General features: G+C 38.4%; 1 protein-coding gene across 1 annotated transcript in view; it reads right to left on the reverse strand.

Annotated features, from left to right (window-relative positions):
* The window catches only part of LOC126456070 (rho guanine nucleotide exchange factor 12), a 1,154,422-nt gene that overhangs the window by 202,501 nt on the left and 925,192 nt on the right, over nt 1-26,729 (reverse strand). The window contains exons 26-27 of the mRNA XM_050091825.1: nt 18,702-18,930; nt 11,222-11,468 (exon numbers count right to left, since the gene is read on the reverse strand). Coding sequence (XP_049947782.1) covers nt 11,222-11,468; nt 18,702-18,930 — 476 coding nt within the window. The remainder of the gene's footprint in view (nt 1-11,221; nt 11,469-18,701; nt 18,931-26,729) is intronic.

A 26,729-nucleotide genomic window follows, 5' to 3' on the forward strand; every position in this document is an offset into this window, starting at 1 on the left:
AAAAGCTTGTTCTCAACAGATAAGTAAGATTCTCAGCCACCTGTGTAATAGCTCTCTGGAACAGGGCATTTTCCCTGATAGACTGAAATATGCTATTGTTATACCTTTGCATAAAAAGGGGGATAGATCTGATGTCAACAATTACCGACCAATCTCCCTTCTAACAGCTTTATCCAAAATTTTTGAGAAAGTAATGTATTCAAGAGTAGCTTCACATATCTGTAAAAATGAAGTACTAACAAAATGTCAGTTTGGTTTCCAGAAGGGTTTTTCAACAGAAAATGCCATATATGCTTTCACCAGTCAAATTTTGAATGATCTGAATAACCGAACACCACCCATTGGGATTTTTTGTGATCTCTCAAAGGCTTTTGATTGTGTAAATCATGAAATTCTGCTAGACAAGCTCAAGTATTGTGGCATGAGTGGGACAGTGCACAAATGGTTTAATTCGTACCTAACTGGAAGAGTGCAGAAAGTTGAAATAAGTAGTTCTCGTAACATGCAAAGATCAGCACATTCCTCAAACTGGGGAACTATCAAGAATGGGGTTCCACAAGGGTCAGTCTTGGGTCCTTTGTTGTTCTTATTATATATTAATGACTTGCCATTCTATATTCATGAAGAGGCAAAGTTAGTTCTCTTCGCTGATGATACAAGTATAGTAATCACACCTGAGAAACAAGAATTAACTGATGAAATTGTCAATACTGTCTTTCAGAAAATTACTAAGTGGTTCCTTGTAAACGGACTCTCACTGAATTTTGATAAGACACAGTACATACAGTTCCGTACAGTGAATGGTATGACGCCATTAATAAATATAGACCTTAATCAGAAGCATATAGCTAAGGTAGAATATTCCAAATTTTTAGGTATGTCCACTGATGAGAGATTAAATTGGAAGAAACACATTGATGATCTGCTGAAACGTTTGAGTTCAGCTACTTATGCAATAAGGGTCATTGCAAATTTTGGTGATAAACATCTTAGTAAATTAGCTTACTACGCCTATTTTCACTCATTGCTTTCATATGGCATCATATTTTGGGGTAATTCATCACTGAGGAATAAAGTATTTATTGCACAAAAGCGTGTAATCAGAATAATAGCTGGAGTCCACCCAAGATCATCCTGCAGACATTTATTTAAGGATCTAGGGATATTCACAGTAGCTTCTCAGTATATATACTCTCTTATGAAATTTGTTATTAACAACCAAACCCAATTCAAAAGTAATAGCAGTGTGCATAACTACAATACTAGGAGAAAGGACGACCTTCACTATTCAAGATTAAATCTAACTTTGGCACAGAAAGGAGTGAATTATACTGGCACTAAAGTATTTGGTCACTTACCAAATAGTATCAAAAGTCTGACAGATAACCAACAAGTATTTAAGAAGAAATTAAAAGAATTTCTGAATGACAACTCCTTCTACTCCATAGAGGAATTTTTAGATATAAATTAAGAAAAAAAAGAAAAAAAACAAAAATATTAAAAAAGAAATAAATTAAAAAAATTAAAAAAAAATAAAAAATAAAGAAAAACAAAAAAACACAAAAAATAAAGTTGTTATATTAACTTAAGTATGTTGTTAAATTAACCTAATTATGTCATGTATTGGTAAATTTGACTCGTTCCACATCATTACGAAATATCGTATTCATGATCCATGGAACTAGTATTAATCTAATCTAATCTAATCTAATCTAATCTGGTTAAGTTACCATATGAGATTGTAAAAAAAATGTTACTGATGAAATCAAAGTTTCAGCCTTGGTTACACCAGCTTTACTCTGGGGCCACTGACCAGTAGATCCAAAAGGAGGTCACTGTAACCATTGTTACCCAACATAGATTGAGACTAACCCATCAGAGAAAGAAGACTTTGTGACATGCATTATCAACCTGAAGGTACCACACTAACTACATACATCTGCAATAATAGATCAATGTCCTTAAATGCCTAAGTACTGTTATTTGACTGGAGGTTCTGTATGTGGCAGAGGGACTTACAATGAAAAAGAAATGTCCAATGGAAAGACCTGAAGCCAAATAAAGAAATACTTTGAGAAAAATCCTTGTGTTGATGGAAAAAAAAGGGGAGGAGAGAGACACTACAGAACACGTCACAGCCATGAACTATGTAAGTATGTCGAAGATCAGTGACTATGATGATACAAGATGACATAGACATTTCTAGTTGGTGTGATGAATGGCAGCTGGCCCTAAATGTAGAAATATGTAATTTAATGCAGACGAGTAGGAAAAACAAACCTGTAATGTTTGGATACAGCGTTAGTAGTGTCTTGTTTGACATGGTCACAGTGTTTAAATATCTGGGCATAATGTTGCAAAGTGATACGAAAAAAGCAAGCATGAGAGGATTGTGGTAGGGAAGGAGAGTGGTCGAGTTTAATTTATAGGGAGAATTTGAAAGGAGACCGCATACAGGATGCTAGTGAGAGTACTCTTGAGTCCTGCTCAATTTTGTGAGCATTGCACCTGGTCAGATTGAAAGAAGACATCAAAGCAGTTCAGAGGCAAGCTCCTAGATTTGTTATTGGTAGGTTCAATCAGCATGCAAGTGCTGTGGGTACGCTTCAGGAACTCAAGTGGAAATCCCCGGAGAAGAACACTGCTGAGTAAGGTCTGAAAACTGACATTTGAAGGTGACTGCAAAGTGATTCTACTGCCGCTAACACACATTTTGTGTAGGGGCCACACAGATATGGTATGAGAAATCAGGTCTCATACACAGGCATCGCTCTATCTGTGAGTGGAACAGGAAACGTAATGGCCAGTAGCAGTACAGCATACCCTCTGCTACACACCGAGTGGTAGCTTGCGGAGTGCGTATGTAGATGTAGATTAAGATTATTCAAAAGGCGGAGGATTGCCTCTTATGGCCATGTAACGTGAATGTACACAGTGAAGGTATCTAAATGGATGTTAACATACTTGCAACATAAGAAAGCCCAATGGGTGTGGTTCACCAGTTTAAAAAAGGTAAAGGAGACCTGAAAATTACTCTTCCAGATATCCCAGAACACAATGCACCAAATGAAAAAGTAATAAAAAAACAAAGATTATCAGCAAAAGCTTGAGATAAGGAACATGTGAACCCACACGAGAAAAAGAGCAACAACAGAAAAAAATGAGTCTTTCCAAGGCAGCAACTCAGAAGGTGCTGCTTCTTTCTTAGATATGGGCTTTAACTTGCACCCATACCAGCTCAATTGATTGTAGGGGCAGTGATATGGTGGTAACAAGATTACTCTGTGACCATGCTGTCTTGCCAGTTCATGTATCTCCTAAGTGTGGTATTTAAGCTTGTATGCACTTACGAGCATGAGTAACTCTGCCCTGGTCTGTGATGCTGTGTGAGGAATTCCATTAGACGACAACCATGAAACAATTTCATCCTTCCTGGTATTTGAAGTAGGAGCCTTATTCACTTGTACAGAGTGCACGCTTGCGTTATCCATGACAATAACAGAATTCTCTTCCATGTCCGGAAGTAGCTGTTGCACAAACAACCGCTTGAAGAAAGCATAGGTCATTTCAGAGCGATAGTCATCTGATTCCTTCGTCTTCGATGTTTTAAATATTAATTTACTCTCTGGTATGAAGCCTGTCTCTGCAGAACCAGCGTGAAGCACAATAAGGCATCTCTCTTTTCCCACAGGAACCTTCAGGCCACCAACATCATCACTTGTCTTCCAGCACACTGGTCTTGAATTGTTCTGGTGAACGTGTGTTTCATCAAGATAATAAATACATGATTTTCCGGCTTGTTTTATCTCGTGCATTTCTCTCAAGAACACAGTTCTTGCTGCTGCAATGTCACTTCCCTGTAAGAGCAGTTTTCTTCCATCATTGCTGTTTCTGTATTTAAATCCCTTCTCCCCTAATATTCTGTGCATGGCAGATTCGCTGCAGTTGAAACTTTCAGCTTCTTTCATGCAGGAACATACGGTAATTTATCTGCCGTAGGATATTCACCTTGGCTATACATGTCAAATATTTTGCACTGTAATACATTCTTGCTGAAATCGTCGAGCTCACTTACAAATTTCTTTCGATTTCGGTGCTTACCAGGCGACTTAAAAATAGGTGATTCATTCTCTTTGGCTTCACTGGCAACCTGTTGTACAGTTCTCGAACTGATACCACATGCCTTAGCTGTTTGTTCTTGGCACTTGGCAACATATGCAATGCTTTTTTCTCAGTTGTGGCTGCCACTTCCAGCTCCCGTCTAAAGAACTGATACATGCAAAATACTATTTCTCTCACCTGCCTGTGTAATACTGGGTGATATTTGCTGTTGCCATTCATATTACCACAATACCTTGCAATAACTTCCGAAAAAGCACCACACACAATGCTAAAACCAGTCGTAAACCTGCTCTGCACAGAATGACATTAAATTGGGTGCTCACTACAGCTGACTGACTCCTATTGGTCAGCAGGTCATGTGACTTCTGTGCTACTGAGTATCCAGTCCTCACCCACCAAGTTACATGACGCCTACTCTAGTAGTGCGAACGGCTGAAAGCAAGAATATCAAGAGCTCAGATGGAAAACCAGTCCTAAGCAATGAAGGGAAAGCAGAAAGCTGAGGGTCTATACAAGGGCGATGTACTAGAGGACAATATTATGGAAACGGAAGAGCATGTAGATGAAGATGAAATAGGAGGTATGATACTGCGTGAAAAATTTGACAAAGCACTGGAAGACCTAAGTTGAAACGCGACACCAGGAGTAGACAACATTCTGTTAGAGCTACCAATAGTCTTGGGAGAGCCAGCCATGACAAAACTCTTCCATCTGATGAACAAGATGTACGAGACAGGTGAAATACCTTCAGACTTCAGGAAAAATATAATAATCCCAGTTCCAAAGAAAGCAGATGCTGACAGGTGTGAATATTATCAAACTATCAGTTTAATAAGTCACAGCTGCAAAATACTAACATGAATCATTTACAGAAGAATGGAAAAACTGGTAGAAGCCGACCTCCGGATAGGTCGGTTTGGATTCCGGAGTAATTTCTGAACACGAAAGGTAATACTGCCCCTACGACTTCTCATGGAAGATAAGTTAAGGAAAGAGAAATCTAAGTTTATAGCACTGGTAGACTTAGAGAAAGCTTTTGACAATGTTGATTGGAATACTCTCTTTCGAATTCTGAAGGTGGCAGGGGTAAAATACAGGGGGCGAAAGGCTATTTACAATTTGTACAGAAACCAGATGGCAGTTGCAATAGTCAAGGGGCATGAAAGAGAAGCAGTGGTTGGGGAGTGAGTGAGACAGGGCCATTCTCTGATGTTATTCAATCTATATACAGAGCAAGCAGTAAAGGAAATGAAAGAAAAATTCAGTGTAGGAATTAAAGTCCAGGCAGAAGAAATAAAAACTTGGAGGCTTGCTGACGACATTGCAATTTTGGAGAGACAGCAAAGAACTTAGAAGAGCAGCGGAACGTAATGGACAGTGTCTTGAAAGGATGATGTAAGATGAACATCGAGAAAACCAGAACAAGGATAATGGAATGTAGTCAAACCAGATGATGCTGAGGGAATAAGATCAGGCAGTGAGACACTTAAAGTAATAAATGAGTTTTGGTATTTGGAAAGCAAGATAACTGATGATGATCAAAGTAGGGAGGACATAAAATTGTAGACTGTCAATGGCAAGAAAAGCGTTTCTGAAGAAGAGAATTTGTTAATGTCAAGTATAGCTTTAAGTCTCAGGAAGTCGTTTCTGAAAGTATTTGTATGGCACGTAGTCATGTATGCAAGTGAAACATGGAAGATAAACAGCTTATACAAGAAGAGAATAGAAGCATTTCAAATGTGGTGCTACAGAAGAAAGCTGAAGATTAGATGGTTAGGTCACGTAACTAATGAGGATAAACTGAATAGAATTGGGGAGAAGAGAAATTCGTGGTACAACCTGACCAGAAGGGATCGGATAGTAGGACACATTCTGTGATATGAAGGAATCACCAATTTAGTACTGGAGGGAAGCAAGTAGAGGGAGACCAAGAGATGAGTACAGTAAGCAGATTCAGAGGGATATAGGTTGCAGTAGTTACTCTGAGATGAAGAGGGTTGCACAGGATAGAGTAGCATGGAGAGCTGCGTCAAACTACTCTTTGAAATGAAGACCACAACAACAACAACAACAACAACACCAAGTACTCTTTGCCTATCAACGATCAACATTAATATGCACCTGACATCTTATCTTCAGTACAACTTTGATTTCACAGGAACAAATACTTGTAGCACTGAATATTACAGTAAAACATTGAGTTACTGGCACCACTTATTCCCATTTACAGAACTGGAGGCAAAATAACATTCAGATTACTGTAACTCTCCTACTCCTACTCCTCCTCTACCATGTCTCAAAATTTTCTATTCTTATGAATAATCTCCTCAGATTTGCTGCTGCATTGTGTTGTGTTAATCCCACAATATTTCATTGAATGCAACTGCTAGACATCTTCAGGTGGTGGTAGTTGCTACTGTCACTACGCCGAGATGTTACTACTGATAATCACGTGGCGGCATCAAAATTTATCAGGTTGGAAGCAGGCAATATAAGTGTGCGCAACGAGATGCTCGCAGTTGGAGGAAAGCAGAGCTCCTAGTGCCCCCAAGCTGGGAGTCACAGTAAGGCCTTCTGCGTGTGCGTTGTGGGCAATGACTGTGCTGCAGGATGCTCCTGTGGTTAAGAGCTGAATTGAATCTCAGCATTTCATTGCAAGAAGTCACGGATCAGATGTTCTCGTTCTCCCTGTTTTGATTTAATGGCAGCCAGTGCTAGATTCCAGGTGGCGCATAACTGGAAATCTGAATCCCTTTTGTGGCCACAAGTTGTTATCACCCTGCACAAAGCGGTAGTGTACTAAGCTCTTTGGTGCATAGAGCATGTGTGTTCATAGATGTTGACCGTCTACCTGCTGAGCTACAATATCCCAGAGCAGTATTCCAACAACGGCTATTCCAACAGGCAGATATGCCATTCATTCTGTTCAAAGCAAATTCGAAGCAGGTACATGAATGAAGATGAGGAGGCACCCACTGAAACTGCATTCTTGCCCTATTTGGCAGCATGTTCTCCAGACTGGAAATAATTGTCAAAAGACAAGACATGAAGTGCCACCAATAACATTAAGAAATTTATCATGCTTGTTCGAAGACAACCTAGGCTTTAGGAGATACGGCACTTGTAAGACCCCACACCAATGTGGAAAATCTTATATGGGGCAGACGTGATGAACTGTGCAAGGATGTTGCGTTAAACAACATTGTCACACACATATGGGGCACTGCCTGGACACAGAGCTTCACATGTTTTATGGAAAGAATGAAATTTTATCCCCAGTGTCATCTTTCTGGGACTGTGTTGTTAAGGATGCACACATACCTGTACGGTGGACTGTGTTATCAGCAAGGATGCAGGTTTTCAACTAAGCACCACCAGGAATCCAGCACTGGCTGTCATTAAATCAAAGCAGAGAAAACAAGAACTTCCAATTCATGATTCCATAATTAATTCAGCTTTTAACCACAGCAACATCTGGCAACACAGTCATTGCCCACACTGCAAACATGGATGGCCTTTCTGCCGCTCCCAGCAGGGAGCACTAGCAGTGCTGCTTTCCTGCAACTGCAAACATCTTGCTGTGCATGCGTATGGCCTAAAAAATTCTGACGACGACATGTGATCATCATCAGTCACGTCTTGCAGTTGTGACAGCAGCAACTACCACCACTTGAAGATGTCAAGCAACTGCATCAATGAAATATTGCGGTATTTACAGAATATGATCTGGCAGCAAACCCAATAAGTGTATTTGTAACACATCCATTGCAAAAGCATGAAAAGCCACATTTTCTACTATTGCTTCAACTGCTTACAGTCCATGTTTAACTTTTGTAAAAGGCTACACTCCAAGCAAATACCTCCAGAAGAGACTTCCTAACACTTGAATTTTTATTAGATGCAAACAAATGCCTGTTTTTTTTCTGAAATGCTTTTCTTTCTACTGTCAGTATGTATTTTTTAACACCTCTCCTTCAGTCACAATCCATTACTTTGTTGCTCAAATAGTAAATGTAATGACTTCTTTTACTGTGTAATTTCCAACTTCAATTCCCTTGGTTTACCCTGATTCAATTCAGCTATATTCCACTACACTTGTACACTTGGTGATGTTCCTCATGTAATACCTTTTTGGGACACTATCCATTATGTTCAACTGCTCTCCCAAGTAATCTGCCATCTTCAGCAAGTACACCATTGGGAAATTATGAAGTTTTTATTTGTTTTCCCTCAACTTAATTTTTTTCCCTAAATTCTCATTGATTTCCTTCACTGCTTGCTCAGTGTATAGATTGAATAACATCAGTGGCAGGTTACAAACCTGTCTCACACCCTTGTGAACTACTGCTTCCCTTTCAAATCCTTGACTGTGTGTAATTGCCTGTGTAATTGCCATCTGATTTCTGTAGCAGTTTCACTCTCTGTATTTTACTCTTGCTATCTTCAAAATTTTGGCGAGTGTAGTCCAGCTGAAAGGTTTCTCTACGTCTACAAATCCTATGAACACAAGCTTGCCTTGCCTTAATCTATCTTTTAAGAGAAGTCACTGCATCAGCATTGGGTCTTGCAGTTCTCCATTTCTTTGCAAACCCAAACATATGTTCCTAAGGTCAGATTCTACAATATTTTCCATTCCTCTTTAAATAATCCTGCTCTTATTTTGCAATCATGACTTACTGAACTGAGATTCTGGTAATATTCACACCAGTAACACCTGCTTTCACTGGAACTGGAATGATTATGTTCTTCCTGAAGCATGGGGATATTTTGGATGTCTCATGTCTTGCACATCAGGTTTACAATTCTGTCAAGCATGGCTCTCCCAACAGTCGAAATACTTGTGACTCAATTTTGTCTACTCATGGGGCCTTGTTTCCACTCACAGCCTTTGGTGCTCTATGACGTTATTTTCACTGTATCTTCCATCCCTTCATCTACTCCCCTTTCTATGGTACTGTCCAGTTTGTATCCCTAATATAGCCTCTACATATTCCATCCATCCTTCAGCTTTCGCTTCTTTATTGGCGTGCCATCTGTGCTCTTGATATTCACACAGTTGCTTCTCTCTTCTCCAAAGGTGTCTCATATCCCTATAGGTGTTGTATGTCTTTTTCACTAGTTGTACATTCTTCTTCAGCCCTGCTTTTGTCCCCTAGCCATTCCTGTTAGCCGTTTTGCATTTCTTCAGATGCCTGTATTACCTTTCATCAGCTTCATTTGATATATTTTTAATGTTTTATGTTTTTGTCAAATTCAATATCTTCTGTGTTACGCAAGTATTTCTGCCATGTCCTGCTTTTTAAGAATGTTATCCTCTGCTGCCTATCCCATTTGAATTCTCAGCCTAACCACTCATCATCTTTTATATTTCCCCCCCCCCCCCCCCCTCTACATTTCAGCCAAATGCTCCCTCAAACTCAAAACCTCCGATTCCCTCAATTTATGAAGATCCCATCTCCTTAATAGATACACAACTTTTTTTCCAGTTTCTTCCATTTAGTCTCCAGTTTATAACCTTGCAGAGTAGCCCCGTCCAATCTGCCACATACTCTTAGAATTTTGATGTCAGTTTTCATTAAGTGAGGTGGAGGAATAAATATGGACTCCTGCTGTTGATTAAGGATTTAAGGAGACAATGTCCAGGGTCACCAGTCTCCTATTAACCCCCCAACCCCCCACACTCCGCCCCCAAGATGGAATCAGTGTACCTAGTCAATGTGTGAATAGAGTAAACTTGTTCTGAACGTCTGTGTAGTGTTATCTGATTCTAGAGGGGGCACCAGCGCAGCATTCACTTAGTGGCATGCGGGAAACGTGCCTACAAACCACATCTACACTGGTTAGCACACTAGATCTTGTTAGTTTGTTGGGGGTAGGGGGGGGAGGGGGAGATGGGATTGGGGTCGGTATGCCTCCCCAACTGGAAATAAATGTGGGGGAAGATCAAGATGCATGTAGAAAGAAGCGACTGCGAGGCAAGTTGACAAATTGGAGGGTAGACTGTGAACCAAATAAAGCAGGAACATGAAGCCATGTTGAACTACCAGCGTACGGGAAACAATGTTGCCCAACAAGAAATGTCAAAGTCAGATGGCAAAGTAGAGCCTTAAGTTCAGATAACAATTTGGTAATCTCTCTTTTCAGTCCAACTGGGTCAGTTGTGATTACAGACATACAGAAGCATTTGTGTTTATCATCTGCTTTAAACTGTTTCTTAACGAGCTTAGAAACTGCACAAAAAACTTCAAGTTAATTAATGGAATATGAGTTAATTACCTGATGGCAACGTACTATTTGTTTCACAATTTAATTGTGTATGTTAAATGCAAAGAACTTATCTACCTTGCAGTGACAATATTGCAAACAGAATTCCCTAAAAACTCTTTTTAGGCCCCCTAACTAACAACAAAAACCAACCCACCAGGTTAGCCGAGAGCACTAATGCACTGCTTCCTGGACTCTGGTAGGCCCGCCGGCCCCAGATCTAATCCGCCAGGCAGATTAATGACGAGGGCTAGTGAGCCAGCCAGACTGCATGTGGTTTTTAGGGTTTTCCACATCCCACTAGGTGAATACTGGGCTGGTCACCACGTCCCACCTCAGTTAAACGACTCGCAGACATTTGAAACACATTCACACTATTTCATGATTTACACTAGATGCAGACAGCTGGGGTACACTGATTCTTGTCCTGGGGGGTATGGGGTGGCGGCAGGAAGGGCATCCGGCCACCCCTTCAAATTAACCATGCCAAATCGAACTGTAACCATGCTGTCCCTGCGAAAACTGCGAGAAAAAGGCACAAGCAAATGAATTAACTATAACAACCAGCAAATTATCACTTAAAGAATGTTCTTATACATCCATCAGAATTAGATGAACAGGGAATTACCTTTATTTATAAAATTGAAAAAGTCACAGCATAAAATTGTGTGTTGTTATCAGTTCAAATTCGGGATTGAAGTTTTCTTTCCAGCTATTTCAGTACAAAAAAAAGGAACACAAATACATACTATTCACTCTTAGAATTGTTTAAGGTAAAAATGCTGTGCAGTGAATAGTGTTCGATGTGCTGAAATAACTATCATCCATTACTCACCGACAGCATTGTGCCTGACTAGCACTGTTGAGACCTTGATGACTGGGCTGAGAGTGGGCATTCGTTCACTGCTGCCACTAGTTATTGTGTTGTAGAATTTGAGGCAGTATTTTTCATCCTGCTTCTGCAGGAGAATTATAACATCATCCAACAGCAGCACATGGAGGTCTATCAGCTTCTGGCGATTACTGATCCTCCAATTAAGAGGGCCTTCATAAATAAGTTTATGTTTTGTCAGGTCCAAGTTCTGTAAAACAAAAATTTATTAAAAGTAACAACTACAGTTTTATGAGAAAAAATGAAATCTACAAAAAATTCCCATCATCCCGAATATTTTTGCACTTTGACTTAATAAACATAGCAATTCATTAGGCAGTTACATTGTCTGCTATACTGGTGTGTCTAAGTTCTAAATCCAGACACTGTAAACTCCTGTTTACGTAGGTGCAGTGTCGGCTTTAATGTGTGTTTTATGAACATGTTACAACACTACACTCCTGATCTCTGACGTTCACTTTAAATTCAAATTGAAAATTGGTATGTATAGTAGGTTTCTTTCCTTAGGCTTCAATACACCATGCACACTGCTCTCTCTAAGCTGTGTCAGCAGTTTATGTCTTGTGCTTACATTTGCTGACACATTATCAGAGAGCCCCACGTTCAATTCCCAGCAGGAGCAAAAATTTTCTTCACCTGCGACTGGTTATGTGTGTTGTAATCATCTTTCATCATCATGGATGCTTAAGTCATCGAAGTGGCATCAAATGTCTCTAACCAAAAACTGATCAGGTCAAATAAAAATAATTAAGAAAATAACTAAATAATTAAGAAAATAACTAATTAAAAATACTGTTCTCTTGTCACTTTATGTGGAATCATTTATTTGGGAACAAATTATTTTATGCTGGAAATTTGCAGCATCTGTCTTATTGCTTATTTGTAGAACCTCAAATGTGACTTTTTGCAGCGAAAAACTGGACCACAACTGTAATAAATTGTGGGTTGATCAACTTTGATTAAATCTATCTGAACACAAGGGGTGTTTCCAAGATCAAAAATGTGTCTTTGCTCTAAACTTTTAGCATGACAGACAGTTTGGTTCCTTGGGAATCCACCACTTTGTCAAACCTTGTTTGCTGCAAGTGTCGCAGGCATGGCATCCTCCAAGTACGCCTGAATACCTGAACATAGTTTTATTTTGAAGACAACTTTTTCCTTGTCAGGATTTATGGAATCAACCAATCTTTACAACCATATGGTAATTAATTACTATTACTATTATTGTTGTGTTACTGTGTCACATGAAGTTCTTTGATTCAGTTATATGAGTTTGCATGCAGCTCCCAATTTTTTCCTGTGTATTCTGTTTCTTCGGTCCATCTTTTCTTGTTTTGTATGTAGTTTCCCACCTACTAATTGTTGTTCTTTATGATTTTTTTAAAAAATTAACAAGTTAATATGAGATCTTCTTGGATTTTTTTTTTATTTTGTGTTCAAATATGATTTTATTTTACTCTCTTTTTGTCAAAGTCCACATCTCACACCCGTAACTTAAACCTGATACACTTAATTATTTGTATTTGTGCAATTTAGATTTCCCTTTGGCAATTGCAATACAACCATAGCAATATTGTTAGCCCTTTGAATTCATAGTATGGTTTCTGCTTTCATGTAGTTGTCTGAGATTAGCAAGGTGCACAGGAATTAATTTCGTTGAGTTTTGTAAAAGTTATCTTACTAATTTGCATGGCGTTAGTATTTTATGGATTGCATGTGAAGATGAAATATACTCTTAAATTTTGATTATTACGGGAAAAAATTTATTAAATTTATCAGCTTGTTAGGAATGCTGAGTTCTTTCACACATTCCGTGGATATTACCTACTAAAACCGCCTACAGTTTTTTTTAGAATATGTGAGAAATATATAGACAACTTCATCAAATTCTTATTTCTTCTCTGAACGTCTTCTCAGACACTGTCAACACTGGAAATGTTTGGTGTAAACACACACTGGGCATAATCTAGAGCAGGCCTGTTCAGATGGTGGCTAAGCATGCATGAGCACCTCTCACTCCCTCGCCTTCTGGGTTGTGAGCGCTCACGGTAAAATGATGCTGCAGCAGTCATTATGCATTACAGGGGGAAGTGCGAACTGTGTGCTCTCTCCAGAGGAATGACAATATGTTAAGTATTTTTAAACACAGGAGAATATGCTTAATGGCACAGTACATAAAGTGGAGAGTAGATCTTTTCAAACTGATGAAAAGCAGGATTATGGCTGAGTTAGGAATTTCAAAGTGAAGGTCACACAACAGTATTATTGCAGGACATCTACCTACGGTTAGAACCTGCAGTGTGACAAAGTTGAGTGATGAGTTTCACAATGAACTAAGTATTCTAGACCCACATAAAAATTTTCTTGAACATAAATATCTGCAACTTCACAATCTCGCAGCTATAATTATGTCAACATGTATATCTACATATTTGTGTGAGCAACTTTTTTTCCACAGTAAACAGCACGAAACCTACCCACAGAAGCTCACTGACTGACTTCAATTTAAAAGCTTATCTTCGAATTAGCAGTGCCCACAAAATTGTACCAGATACTGATACTATAATGAAAAGCAAAGCAAGCAGAACACATTTACATACAATGTTTTTGTGTTTTATGTGTGAATAAAATAATCACAAAATACAAGTTGATGTCAATTTAAATATCATCCGAAAATGACATTCACCATAAGGCAACATCAGTAGTAGCAAGTATCAAGTTTCGTACTTAGTTGGCAGTGTTCTTTGCCTCACAAATTAAAAGAAGTGTGAATTTCATTTCATTGTCATTTCTGATCAGTGCATCACTGTTTTAGGAAATAAATTTGCCATGAAAGGCATTAATTAGCCACTGTTAAGTGATATACCTTCACAGAACTATTAGAGGCCATAGAATAGACTCTCTGAGAACAGTTTGTCAAGGTGCTTTGTTGCAATTCCTTCTCCACTTGCCTAATCCTCCCCTTCCATTATTCAGTATGGGCTGGCTGGTTTCTCACTGTTGAGGTGTGTGTGTGAGCCAGCTTGCATGAGCAGATCGGTGAACAGGCCTGATCTAGGGAACCTTCAGTGTATGGTCTTACCCTTGTTAGATGTATGTTTCACAACATTTTTTCACTTGCGTACAGCACCGCTAGTTCTCTATAGTTTGAATGGTTTGTTAGATCACACTTTTGTTTTTAAAAAATTACCTGGGCTTTATCGTGATTTTTCAGTTTATCTTTTATCTCTGGTTTGTAAGTTTTATCTCAATGTATTGATTGAGGTTGTTAGGGTCTTTACTATACTGAAACTTGGGAATAACATTTTGGCAATTTCTTTCTTGAGAGCGTTAATTTAGTTTTGACTGGAAAGTGATCCAAACTGCAATCTGCTCCCCCTTTAACACCTGATATCATGTTTATCTTAATGCTTTTTTTTTTTTTTTTGTTAAATTACTGATCTGATTTTTAGTAAGGCTGCCTCCTGAAGCAATTGTTTATGTGAAAAATGTGACTTTCAACCAGCATGTTATTGGGTATAATTTTCACTGCTATGTCAGTGTAGACTACCTGATCCAATTATGGCCATTAAAACATGAAAATGCCAAAGTTATTTGAAATTAACTGGTTCAGAAATTTACACATCCATTCTGGAAAGCAATTAAAAAACAGCAGTATTCTTTAGGTTAGGCCTTGTCACTACAGTCAGTTCATTTGTGATTAGTATATAATACTTATCTCACAGAATCATCTCTGTGTTTACAAAATTGTTCCTTGTGATTGTTCCTGCCAATGCTTTCCCACTATTACACATTTGTGACTGTCTGTTAGCAGTGTAAAGCCTCTACAACTTTTGTCTATTTCCGTGAGTAGCAGCATTTCTTGTTCAACAGCCTCCAAACTATTTTTTTTTTACCTACTAGCCACCTCTGCAAATCACAGAACAGCACTTCATATGGAGTATCTATCAACATTCATCCTTGTCGGACAATCACTACTTGAGACTTGTCTCAGTGTTCCGAAACGCATAATTCACAATGGCTTCAACCTACTTCATTTCCAAGAGAATACTTGTGTCTTCAACAAAAATTTTTCCTCAACAGCAAAACTGTTTTTACCTGTTCAGATCTGGACATCACAAAAAAACGTTTTCACAAAAGTTGTGTTTTAATTCCATGACAGAGAGGAACTAGATACCATAAGGTTTGTAATGACTGCTGTTCTTCCGCTAATATACAAATTGCTGGAACATGCATCAGCTAGTTGCACTGGATGCTGTCATCGCTTGCAATTACATTAAATGTGCTGACAGACCAAACCTCACAGCTTTCACACCGGCACACTTGATACATTATGCTAAACTTGTATCAAGGTAAGATATATCAAATTCACTGCCTTTTTTAAAATATAATTCTGCTGATTTGTGTTTACAACCATCTTATTTGAGAAAGATTATAGTATGAACACCTTGTTGAATTTTCTGCTCATCCCATATTGTCTCAATTTCTGCCATATCAATTTTAAAAATACGAGAGCAATCCCAAAAGGTCTCTCTCTCTCTCTCTCTCTCTCTCTCTCTCTCTCTCTTTTTTTTTTTTTTTTTTTTTTGAGGCACAGAGAAACTGTCAACGCAGTTGTTGGCCACAATGTTGAAAGGATCACTGTCTCCACTCCCAAATAAGCAAACGTGCACTTTGTTCGGATGCTCACTCTAGGGTTGGCAGCTATTCAAAATGCAGCTCTCATTAAATACTGATGCCAAGTCCGATGTTCACACAGTTATTCGAATTTTGAATGCAAAAGGTGTTAAAACAGCTGAAATTCATCACCAATTGACTGAACTGTATGGACAGTCGTGCATTGGTATGAAAAACATTCACGAGTGGTGTACAATGTCTACAGCTGGTCGCAGTGGAATCCACAACACTGAAATGTGTAGTAGGATGTAAATTTCCAATGAAACAGTCACGAAAGTCAGAGCAAGTATGCATAATTATCGGAGGATCACTCTGGATGACTGTCTTACATTTTGGTTTCTGTGGTTTCCTGAACCACCATCCACAGGATTTAACAGAAAACTTGTAATATCAGGAAAACTGTGCAAGTTGGAAAGTGCGTGTACTAACAGAAGGCCAAAACAGCAACATGTTAATTCCTCCTGTTCCTTTCTTAGCTGTTGTGCAGATAGGAAGGATGACATCTTGAACTTCATCGTCACGAGTAACAAAGCCAGGGCATTCCACTTCGCACCTGACAGGGGGAGGGGTAGGTCATGCCAGTGGTGGCTGGCTCTCTGTCTCTGTTACAACCATGAAAATTCGATGAACACAGTGTGCTGGTAAAGTCATGGCAACTGTGTTTTGTGGCTGGAAGGGGGTACACTATTTGTTGATTTCCTGCCTCCTGGAACAACAATAAATGCCAAATGGTGCTGGAAAAACTCTGAAGGGCAATTTAGAAGCAGAGAAGAACAATACTGAGCAAGGGCTTAAGGATTCTCCACGAAAATGCCTGTTCACACATCGCCTATCGAACTGTCAATCTCACACAAAAACTTTGGTTGGATCATCACCACCCATCCAACATGCAGTTTGCACATTGTGTCGAGTAGCTACCACCTCGTCCCGAAGTTGAAAGAATATTTGTCAGGACAGCGGTTCTGCTAGGTGAAAGCTAAGTTTCAATGCTTCCTGAAGGACATGGCAGTGAGCTGGGAGTATGACCTGGGCACTGTAGAACTACTGCAGCATCTACTCAAAATGCATTGAATAAAAGCAATGATTTTTTTTCAATCTCTAAGTATCATGTAAAACAAACAGTTGTTTGTATATTTACAAATATGGGAGACCTTACTTTGCGAATGCCCTCAAATTATCCACTTTATATGTAGGAACAATTTTCCATCAGTTTCATCCTTCCACCACCTAATGTCAGCTTTCAAGTTTTAATAGTAAGCTAGCAATTACAGAATGTACTTGATATAGCAATGCTTGTTATATCTGATTAACTGAAACTTGTCTATTCTACAAGTAATGTGAGAGATTGATCATTAACCATCTGCACTAATTGCCAGAATTAAAGACAATTTGAGTCATAAAATTTAGGAGGAACCGTTCTGAACAAAGCATTTTACATAAGCTTGCAGTAGGCAGGACCCAATTTACAATCAGATGCAAGAATACAGAGACTTAATACAACAACTCAAACACAATTTATCTGGTATAGCGTCCCCAGTGAGGTAATAAGAAAGCACTTAAAAAACAGTATTTATAAAGAAGATACATTTAAAACTTGAATGATACAGATTTTTTATAATGTACCCATAAAATACTAATTTCTCTGTGTAAGTTTCGAGTGCAAAGAAATATAACAAAATGATCTAAAGAGACGACAAGATATGCTCTTTTGTTAATTTTTTTATTCGTCTTCACTTCTCCTCTTGTCTTGGTTGTGTGTAGACGGACACCTTGCGAGTGCTGTCAAATGTAAGCATATTTGTATGAGTTAAGCAGACAATATATTGATTTAATATCATTGTTCACTTTTAATTTGTAAGAGGTGATCCCGATTTCATATTCGCCTTCCTTTGAATTAACCTGCATTCAAGTAATTTACAGTTCAACAATCGCAGTGGCCGATGCAGCCAACGGCACCATTACGTGGCAATATTAACTTATAAAATTTAGCGGAAGCGAAATACTCGCCCGCTATTTACGTAATACACATTTTTCTCCACAGCCGCACGAAGTTGCAGAAAATATGTAGCTTTAAGATTCTTATTTTCAGTACCAAAGCCGAGAGCCAGAGCCAGGACTTCGATGACAATACAATGGTTAACGGAGGTAAAAAAAATACTCTCGCGCGTGTGTGGGTCGCAACTGTAATTAGTAACTAAAGATCTTTTGCTTTAAAGTGAACTGACTAGCCGAGGAAATTAATATGAAAAGTTTATTCCAATGTTAAACTTGTATGTTCATGTTTTAAGATTCAGCAAGTCTAACATTCATTAACATAACAAATAATTTAAGATTAATATTGTTAAAAAGGAGAACTTCACAAAAGCATCTAATCGTAAATCAAAATTGAATGAAATATTTTTATTAAGGCCCACCACGCAAGTCGGCAATAATCAAAATAATAATAATAATAATAATAACAACAATAATAATATATATTAAATTACGACGGCCGACGGATGCGAGATTATTTTACATAAGCTCGCAATAGGCAGGACCCAATTTACAATCACATGCAAGGATACAGAAACTTAATACAACAACTCAAACACAATTTATCTGGGCATTTGATGGATGGATGAATGAATGAATGTCAATCTTTAAGCAATAGGCACATATACATACAAGACATTAAAAAGTTATTGTGAAACAACCAAGACTGGGAACAGTATTAAATATACTAGTCTGAGGTGGGATAGTGGCTTACCTTGAACTCTCCAGCCATTGGGTGATCGACTTTCTCAAAACCTGATTTGTCTAACCTTTTCTGTATATCTAATAACCTCTGGTTATCCTCAGCCTCACGCACAGCGTGGTTTACATGGTTCAGAATTTCTTTACTTCTTTCAACTGCACGCTGGACTCCAGAAACTTCATCAGAACTTTCTGACGTGTACTTTGCCAGACTCTCAAAAAGCAGAGGGTACTTTGTGAGCCTGAAAAAAAATTAAAATCAATTTTTAGATATGAAAATATCACTCTCCCCTCTTCAAATTTATGGGAAGGGGGTGTAGGGGTCAGAGGTGGTGGTGGTGGTGGTGGTGGTGGTGGTGGTGAGGTGTATAGTGAAAAAAGAATTAATTGTTTGTTTTTCTATTCATTACCACCACTTCCTGGTAGCACAGGAATGGGAAAAGAAATCACAAAGAAGGCATCTCAGAACTTTGTTAAAATAAGTTCAGAAAACCATAAGCAGCTAAAATATGAATGGTTTTTTGAGGATTTCAACCATGATACTCTGAAATCCAAGTACAGTGTCCTTACAATCACAACCAGGAAATACCTGCCACATCATGGTCTGAAGATAGTGTGTCGTATCATACTCTGAATCTCCACCACATTAAATATTCGCTTAGAGTGACGAAACTTCTGCGATACCAAACTAAGAGCATTATTTCTCTTTTACCTTTTCTGCTTCAAAAATGAAAGGACAGCTAGCCATAAATCTGAGAATATTATCTTGAAATTACTTATGTGTAAGAGTATATTTACACATCACCTTGTTTTTTGACTGGTCCTGGCAGCAATAATATGCAGTTGTGTAAGTTATCCAATTTGTTACTGTTACTGTTTCAAATTATTTATTTGGCCAAGAATAAGAGTTCCAAATCATCTCACAGATGTCATATGTAGTACAAAGTTCTGCTGGAAAGCTGAGAAAGGCGTTTCTCCATAGCAATCTCTCTCTCTCTCTCTCTCTCTCTCTCTCTCTCTCTCTCTCTCTCTCTCTCAATATTACGAAACATACTAAACAATACAATTATGTATTTGTTGTTTTGTAAAATTGTTCTCAGCAAATAGATTGCACATGAACTTAACAATGCGTTCAATTCTGATCTCTACAAAGCCTGAGCACACCATTATAGAGACCAACAAATAAAAATGAATATTCTAAATTCTTAGGTAGCGATGTTGAGAAGAAATTTAACTGAAGGCTCGAGTTACAAATCACATGCAACATTTTAATTACAAGCAGAGTCAGAGTTTTTAGATGAGTAAGTCAAAATGTTCACTGAATTTTCCTACTTTCTACCAGCACCATATTCTGGAGTAATGAGGCCCTGAGGAATAAGATGTTTGTGGTGACTGCCATCTGTAATCACCAAGCACAGGGAGCCATAGTATCACCATCTGTTAGTCAAGCCACCAACTTACAACACAGGCTGATGAACTGTTCTGCTGCCTCGCTTTGCCAAGCCATGAGCTTAGTGAGTTGGTCTCAGCACAGCTACTATGCAGATGGGATTGTTAACATAAAAGCAGAAATATAGGACCCTAACGACAGAGTTTGCCAGTGTGCTGGTGTGTTCCCTCTGCTGCAACTTCTCAGAACACGTATTTAAACCCCCGCCCCCTCCCACCCAAATACAAGAATGTGCTGCTTCGTTTGTTATGTATGCTGTCATGGTGCTACAATTTTGGTGGACGCTTGACCTACAGGTTGGGTGGTGTCTTCAGTGGTCCCTTGTGTGATTGGCCTTGTTTGATATGTAAGTGATCACCACCGCTACAGGTAATGTTTTGGGACAGTGTGACTGTTTCTGTTGTACCAAAATCACTATCAACAAACGTTTACTTAGTGAGCAATGGTGTCTCATGTGCCACAAAATGCTTGTTCTATTTCCTATTTAAATTATCCCAAAGTGTGTTGTCTGCTGTAAAATCTCTTGTACACAGCTCTTAATGTAATTCAGCATACCAACAACAGTCTCCCAACACATTTACTCTCTTGTAAAATTGTTGTACAGAATTAATCAGTTCATAAACAACAGCAACATTTATAATTAAACAAGTGGAAAATTGACTTGTTCTGTGTCATAGAGGAGATCACAGTTATGAACCATGGAACAAGCAAATAACTAAACTAAACTTTTACATGATTTAGTGCCGTAGGCATACTGTAACTTGCCACTCTATATGTGGGACTCTGCAAGTGGAGCAACTGGTTGAACCATTACATTACATTCCTCCTCCCCCCCCCCCCCCTCCCACCATGCAGTCCAACACAAAAACCAAAGTTACAGTGCACTTATAGCATGTCTTCTGCCTTCTGTGATATTTATGTCTTCTATGGTTAATTGTCCTGCATAGTAGCTAGTAGTAACAAGAATAAACAGATAGGTGTGAGGTGTAGCACACCTAGCTCAAATGAGCAAATTACAGAACATAAATTCATTTAAGAATATTTTTATGGTGGATCATACGAGATCTTCATATGAAAATTCAAGTAAACATTCAGACAATGATGATGATGGATGACAATGATGGGAGTGGAGGTTGCGGGACTGAAGCGATGTCCAAATTCTCAATATGCCCCCGGGCAAGGGGGGGGGGGGGGGGGGGGATAATATGAGCACAACTTCTTTTGTTCTACCACATCTGAAGTAGTGTGCGCACATCACTAATATGGCCGTATGTCAAAATAGCAGAAATTTGACACACCTCTCCGATATAGATATGTACTAACTAAGATCTTCATTTTTGAGAATTTGCAACAAGCTCAGCTTAACAAAATTAGACCATGTGTAAATTATTTTTTTTCTGTCTTATAATTTACAGTTATGTTCCAGGCAATAATCAGAATCAATTAATCAGTTCTGTTTTACAGCAGAAGACTAAGATAACCACTCATTTGAAGTGGTTTTATATCTGATGGAAAAGCACTTTAGAGAAGGATTCATATGCTCAATTTTTAGGATTCTGTACCTCAGGCTGTAAAAACGTAACCCTTACATGATTGCTTTGTGGGTCATCTGACTGTGATACTGTTAAAAACCCTTGTTCTCGGGAACAGTTAGATGCATCAAGCTCAAATTTATGCCACATATTAAACTCTATGATCTCTTTGCAGTGTAAAAAATTTTAAGTTTCAAAGTCAGTGTTCCCACAACTTGGGGGCAATTACCTGCCAAGGGATAAAATAAAGTTTTCTGAGGGGTAAAAACTGAATGAGTCACGAAACTAAATTATTTTCAAGAGATCATTATCCTTATAAAATTTTGTAAGGCTCTAATATTGATTATACAAGTCATCAATAATTACTTTTTCCCAATTAGTAGCATTAATGCACAGGAGGTTGCAGATTCCTCACATAGTCCAGCCACTACACATGTTTTGTGCTTTGCCCTGTACATTGCTGAATATCTGAAGAGAATGTCTTCAAGTTGTAAATGGTACCTGCAGTAGTCCAGAAACTGCTTTATTACTTATGTCGAAACAGATAAACGAATTAATTGACACCACGACACAGCAGTAACTACAAAAGGGCTACTATAGTACTGTACACACTATAATTAGCAGTAGTAGTAGTAGTAATAGCAGCAGCAGCAGCAGCAGCAGCAGCAGCAGGACGAGGAGCAACAGTATTATTATTAGTGGCTATGGACAAACACCAAACATTAACAGCCCGAAGTCTTCTGATTTTTGCCATTTCAAGAATAAGGAGTGCAGCAATCAAGTGATATAAGTTGTTGTTGTTGTTCTGGTCTTCAATACTGAGAGTGGTTTGATGCAGCTCTCCATGCTACTCTAGCCTGTGCAAGCTGCTTCATCTTCCCGTACCTACTGCAACCTCCATCCTTCTGAATCTGCTTAGTGTATTCATCTCTTGGTCTACCTCTACGATTTTTACCCTCCACAATGCCCTCCAATACTAAATCTGTGTTCCCCTGATGACTCAGAACATGTCCTGCCAACCTGTCCCTTCTTGTTAAGTTGTGCCACAAACTCCTCTTCTCCCCAATTCTATTCAATACCTCCTCATTAGTTATGTGATCTACCCATCTAATCTTCAACATTCTTCGGTAGCACCACATTTCGAAAGCTTCTGTTCTCTTCTTGTCTAAACCACGAGGGCTGTCCTTTGCTGTCTCTGACAGAATTACAATGTCATCGGTGAACCTCAAAGTTTTTATTTCTTCTCCATGGATTTTAATACCTACTCCGAACTTTTCTTTTGTTTCCTTTATTTCTTGCACAATATACAGATTGAATAACATCGGGGATAGGCTACAACCCTGTCTCATTCCCTTCCCAATCACTGCTTCCCTTTCACAACCCTCGACTCTCGTAACTGCCATCTGCTTTCTGTACAAATTGTAAATAGCCTTTCGTTCCCTGTATTTTACCCGTGCCACCTTTAGAATTTGAAAGAGAGCATTCCAGTCAACATAGTTAAAAGCTTTCTGGAAGTCAACAAATGCTGGGAACATAGGTTTGCCTTTCCTTAATCTTTCTTCTAAGGTGAGTCGTAAGGTCAGTATTGTCACACGTGTTCCAATATTTCTACGGAATTCAAACTGATCTTCCCTGAGGTCGGCTTCTACCAGTTTTCCATTCATCTGTAAAGAATTCGCGTTAGTATTTTGCAGCTGGGACTTCTTAAACTGATAGTTCAGTAATTTTCACATCTGTCAACACCTGCTTTCTTTGGGATTGGAATTATTATATTCTTCTTGAAGTCTGAGGGTATTTCACTTGTCTCATACATCTTGCTCACCAGATGGTGGAGTTTTGTCAGGACTGGCTCTCCCAAGGCTGTCAGTAATTCTAATGGAATGTTGTCTACTCCCGAGGGCCTTGATTTAAGTATAGTGCACAAATTTGAACTTTGTCAATTTTAAATGGGGTTGCACTGTGCAAACAAGTGGCACAATGGAGAGGAGTAATGAAAAGGAAGTACTTTTTGTACCAAGTGTCCAACCTCACTGTGGATAGCTAGCTTTCTTATTTGAGAACAAATTTTATGTAGCACTTGTGATGCATCTTGCAAATTCCTTCATTCATTCTAACACACACACACACACACACACACACACACACACTAAAGTTCGTGATAATGTGAGGGAGGGGGAGGGTTACTAGCTACTGTCTAACTGCACTCAGGCATAATGGTCTAAGTAAGGTTGGAAGCCACTGCTCTAAGTCAATCAAAATTTGTGTCATATTTTGATACTGGAAAACTCACTCACCTAAATGATTTGGATACTTCCCACTGACTAGAATCAGGAAATCAGAAAGAAGCAAGGTTTCACACTACAAGTGAAGTAAATATCTTAAACTTGTTAAAGTGTAATTGGATCACATGAAAATTTTTTTGTCACTTGAACATATACTGCATTCGTTAAATCTTCTCTCTTGATGTATATAAACTGAAGTTTCCTGTTCGTTTCTTTTTGTATGTTTGGGCTAGTCTGAGGAACTACTATTGATATTTTGATACGAGCTTGGAAATCTCGGGACCAATAATCTTGCCAGTCCTAATATCAACAAAATGCAAAAATGGTTGATTTTCTCAGTTCCCAGGATGGACAAGCTATATAAATACCAATAATTAAGTTTGTACAGAACCCTCAGTGCATGAGTTCTACTCACACTTGATTTTTTTAAGATGTAGTTTTGACAAAACTACATGCCTATGCAAGTAGGTTAATACATACATATTAAAAGTAGGATAATCCACAACCAGATTGCACTGAAAAGAAGAAACAATGTTGTTGTATGAAAACAATAGGAGAAATGTGTATCTCCACTACGTTGAATAACTACAGTGCTGAAGTGACGTAAATTCATCAAAAAATTAGCCTTATAAATGTGAGAATAGGCAGAAAGATTAAGATTTAATTACCTAGGGGTATGAAGGATATTTCCTGTACCATTTGTGAAGTATCCCTTTAGGAATTTGTTTTAGTCAATCTGCTTCTGGCTGGACTAAAGAGTTCTTTGAACTGTTGCTGTTCTAAACAAGTTTTACATCTTAACTACTGTACAAACTTACTTGATAATACATATTGGTCTAAAACAACTAGCATTTGTGAGAAATGTGAATAATGCCTCAAAATGCACATATGTGAATATAAGAAATGCTATTTAACAGTGTGTTCTGACCAAATGAATTATTTTATCAGAAATAGTCTGAACTAGCTTTGTTTTAGATGGAAGGGGGTGGGGGGTGGAGGGGGAGGGGAGAAGAGGAGGAAGAAGAAGAAGAAATGACTGTACATCATCTTGCGAAGCTCAATTTGAAAAGAGAATGTGTGTAAGAATATGTTTGGAGAATAATGAGTGCACCTACGTATGAACACAGCAATGAATCAGCATGATTGTAAGTCATACTCTGGTCTAACGTCAAACAATGGACGGCTGAATAGTCTCTTCTAAGACAAACAATGCTTATGGCAACATAGGACTCAGTCTTGGGATGTAACATCTTTGAACAAAGAAGAAGTCTATGTTATGCAAAACTGAGGACACTATGAAGTGGCAGTTAAAACAGCAGTGTATTTTTAACTATGGTTGCATTGGATACCAATAGATGTCACACCTAAATTACATTGTTTATGGCATTGCCAACCTCAGCAAGCAATTGTATGGTACCCGGCACTGTATGCTTCGTGCAGTGCACTTTGCACTGTGTGTAGCTCTTGTTTTCTTTTTGTATTTTGAAATGAGCAAGGAGGTTATCCCTGTCTACCACAGGGTTCAAGTACAACTCTCACAACACCAGGAGAGACCAGAAACAAGTGTCAGTTCAGCTTTCACAGTAACACAACACGAGCACAGTGTCTCTGACCTACAAGGTGTTTGAAGTTTTCATTTGTTTATGATCGCAGCTGCTTGCTATACTTATTGTGGAGTCCTCTGTTCATATTACAGGGGTTAGAGTTACTTTTGGTTCAACTTCCACTATAAATATTTTGTGCTCTACCTGTGTGCTGTCAACTATGGGCTGCATGGCCCACTAAAATGCATTGCAATATGCCAATAGGGGTTTATTTGTTATGAATACGGAATTGGTGTTCTGCAGATTCCACATTTATTGAACTGGGTTAGAAAGGTAACACTTAAAATCACCTTAAATCAGAGAAGCACTGGTCACCACCAAGAAAATGCTGCTGCTTCTCAACCAATATAATCATCTGCTAAAAGCTTAACACAGCCTTACGGAGTAAACAAGCACAGAATACTATGGAAAAACTGTTTGAAGTTTTTGGAGAAGAAACTTTTGCTCAAATAGCTCTCTTTTTATGGAGCATGAAACTACTGGTTCTCTTTATTATTATTATTATTATTTCTTTCTTTTCTCAGACGTTATGTCTGGTCAAAAATGGAAAGTGACGCGGACCTTGATCAAGCGTGACTTCCTTTTAACTGTACGGTATATGTTATATTGCATTTAGGAACTTTAGGGTAATTGAACATGTATCAATAATTACGGATTTCTGTAGTTGTATATATAAGTTTGGACGTAGCTGTATTGCATTCATGTACTGGTGGATATTGTGTGGTATGACTCCTGTAGTTGATAGTATAATTGGTATAATGTCAACTTTATCCTGATGCCACATGTCCTTGACTTCCTCAGCCAGTTGGATGTCTTTTTCAATTTTTTCTCCTGTTTTCTTTTGTATATTTGTTGTATTGGGTATGGATATTTCGATTAGTTGTGTTAATTTCTTCTTTTTATTGGTGAGTATGATGTCAGGTTTGTTATGTGGTGTTGTTTTATCTGTTATAATGGTTCTGTTCCAGTATAATTTGTATTCATCGTTCTCCAGTACATTTTGTGGTGCATACTTGTATGTGGGAATGTGTTGTTTTATAAGTTTATGTTGTAAGGCAAGCTGTTGATGTATTATTTTTGCTACATTGTCATGTCTTCTGGGGTATTCTGTATTTGCTAGTATTGTACATCCGCTTGTGATGTGATCTACTGTTTCTATTTGTTGTTTGCAAA

This window comes from Schistocerca serialis, chromosome 2 (assembly GCF_023864345.2).
Source record: "Schistocerca serialis cubense isolate TAMUIC-IGC-003099 chromosome 2, iqSchSeri2.2, whole genome shotgun sequence".
Classification (NCBI taxonomy): Eukaryota; Metazoa; Arthropoda; class Insecta; order Orthoptera; family Acrididae; genus Schistocerca; species Schistocerca serialis.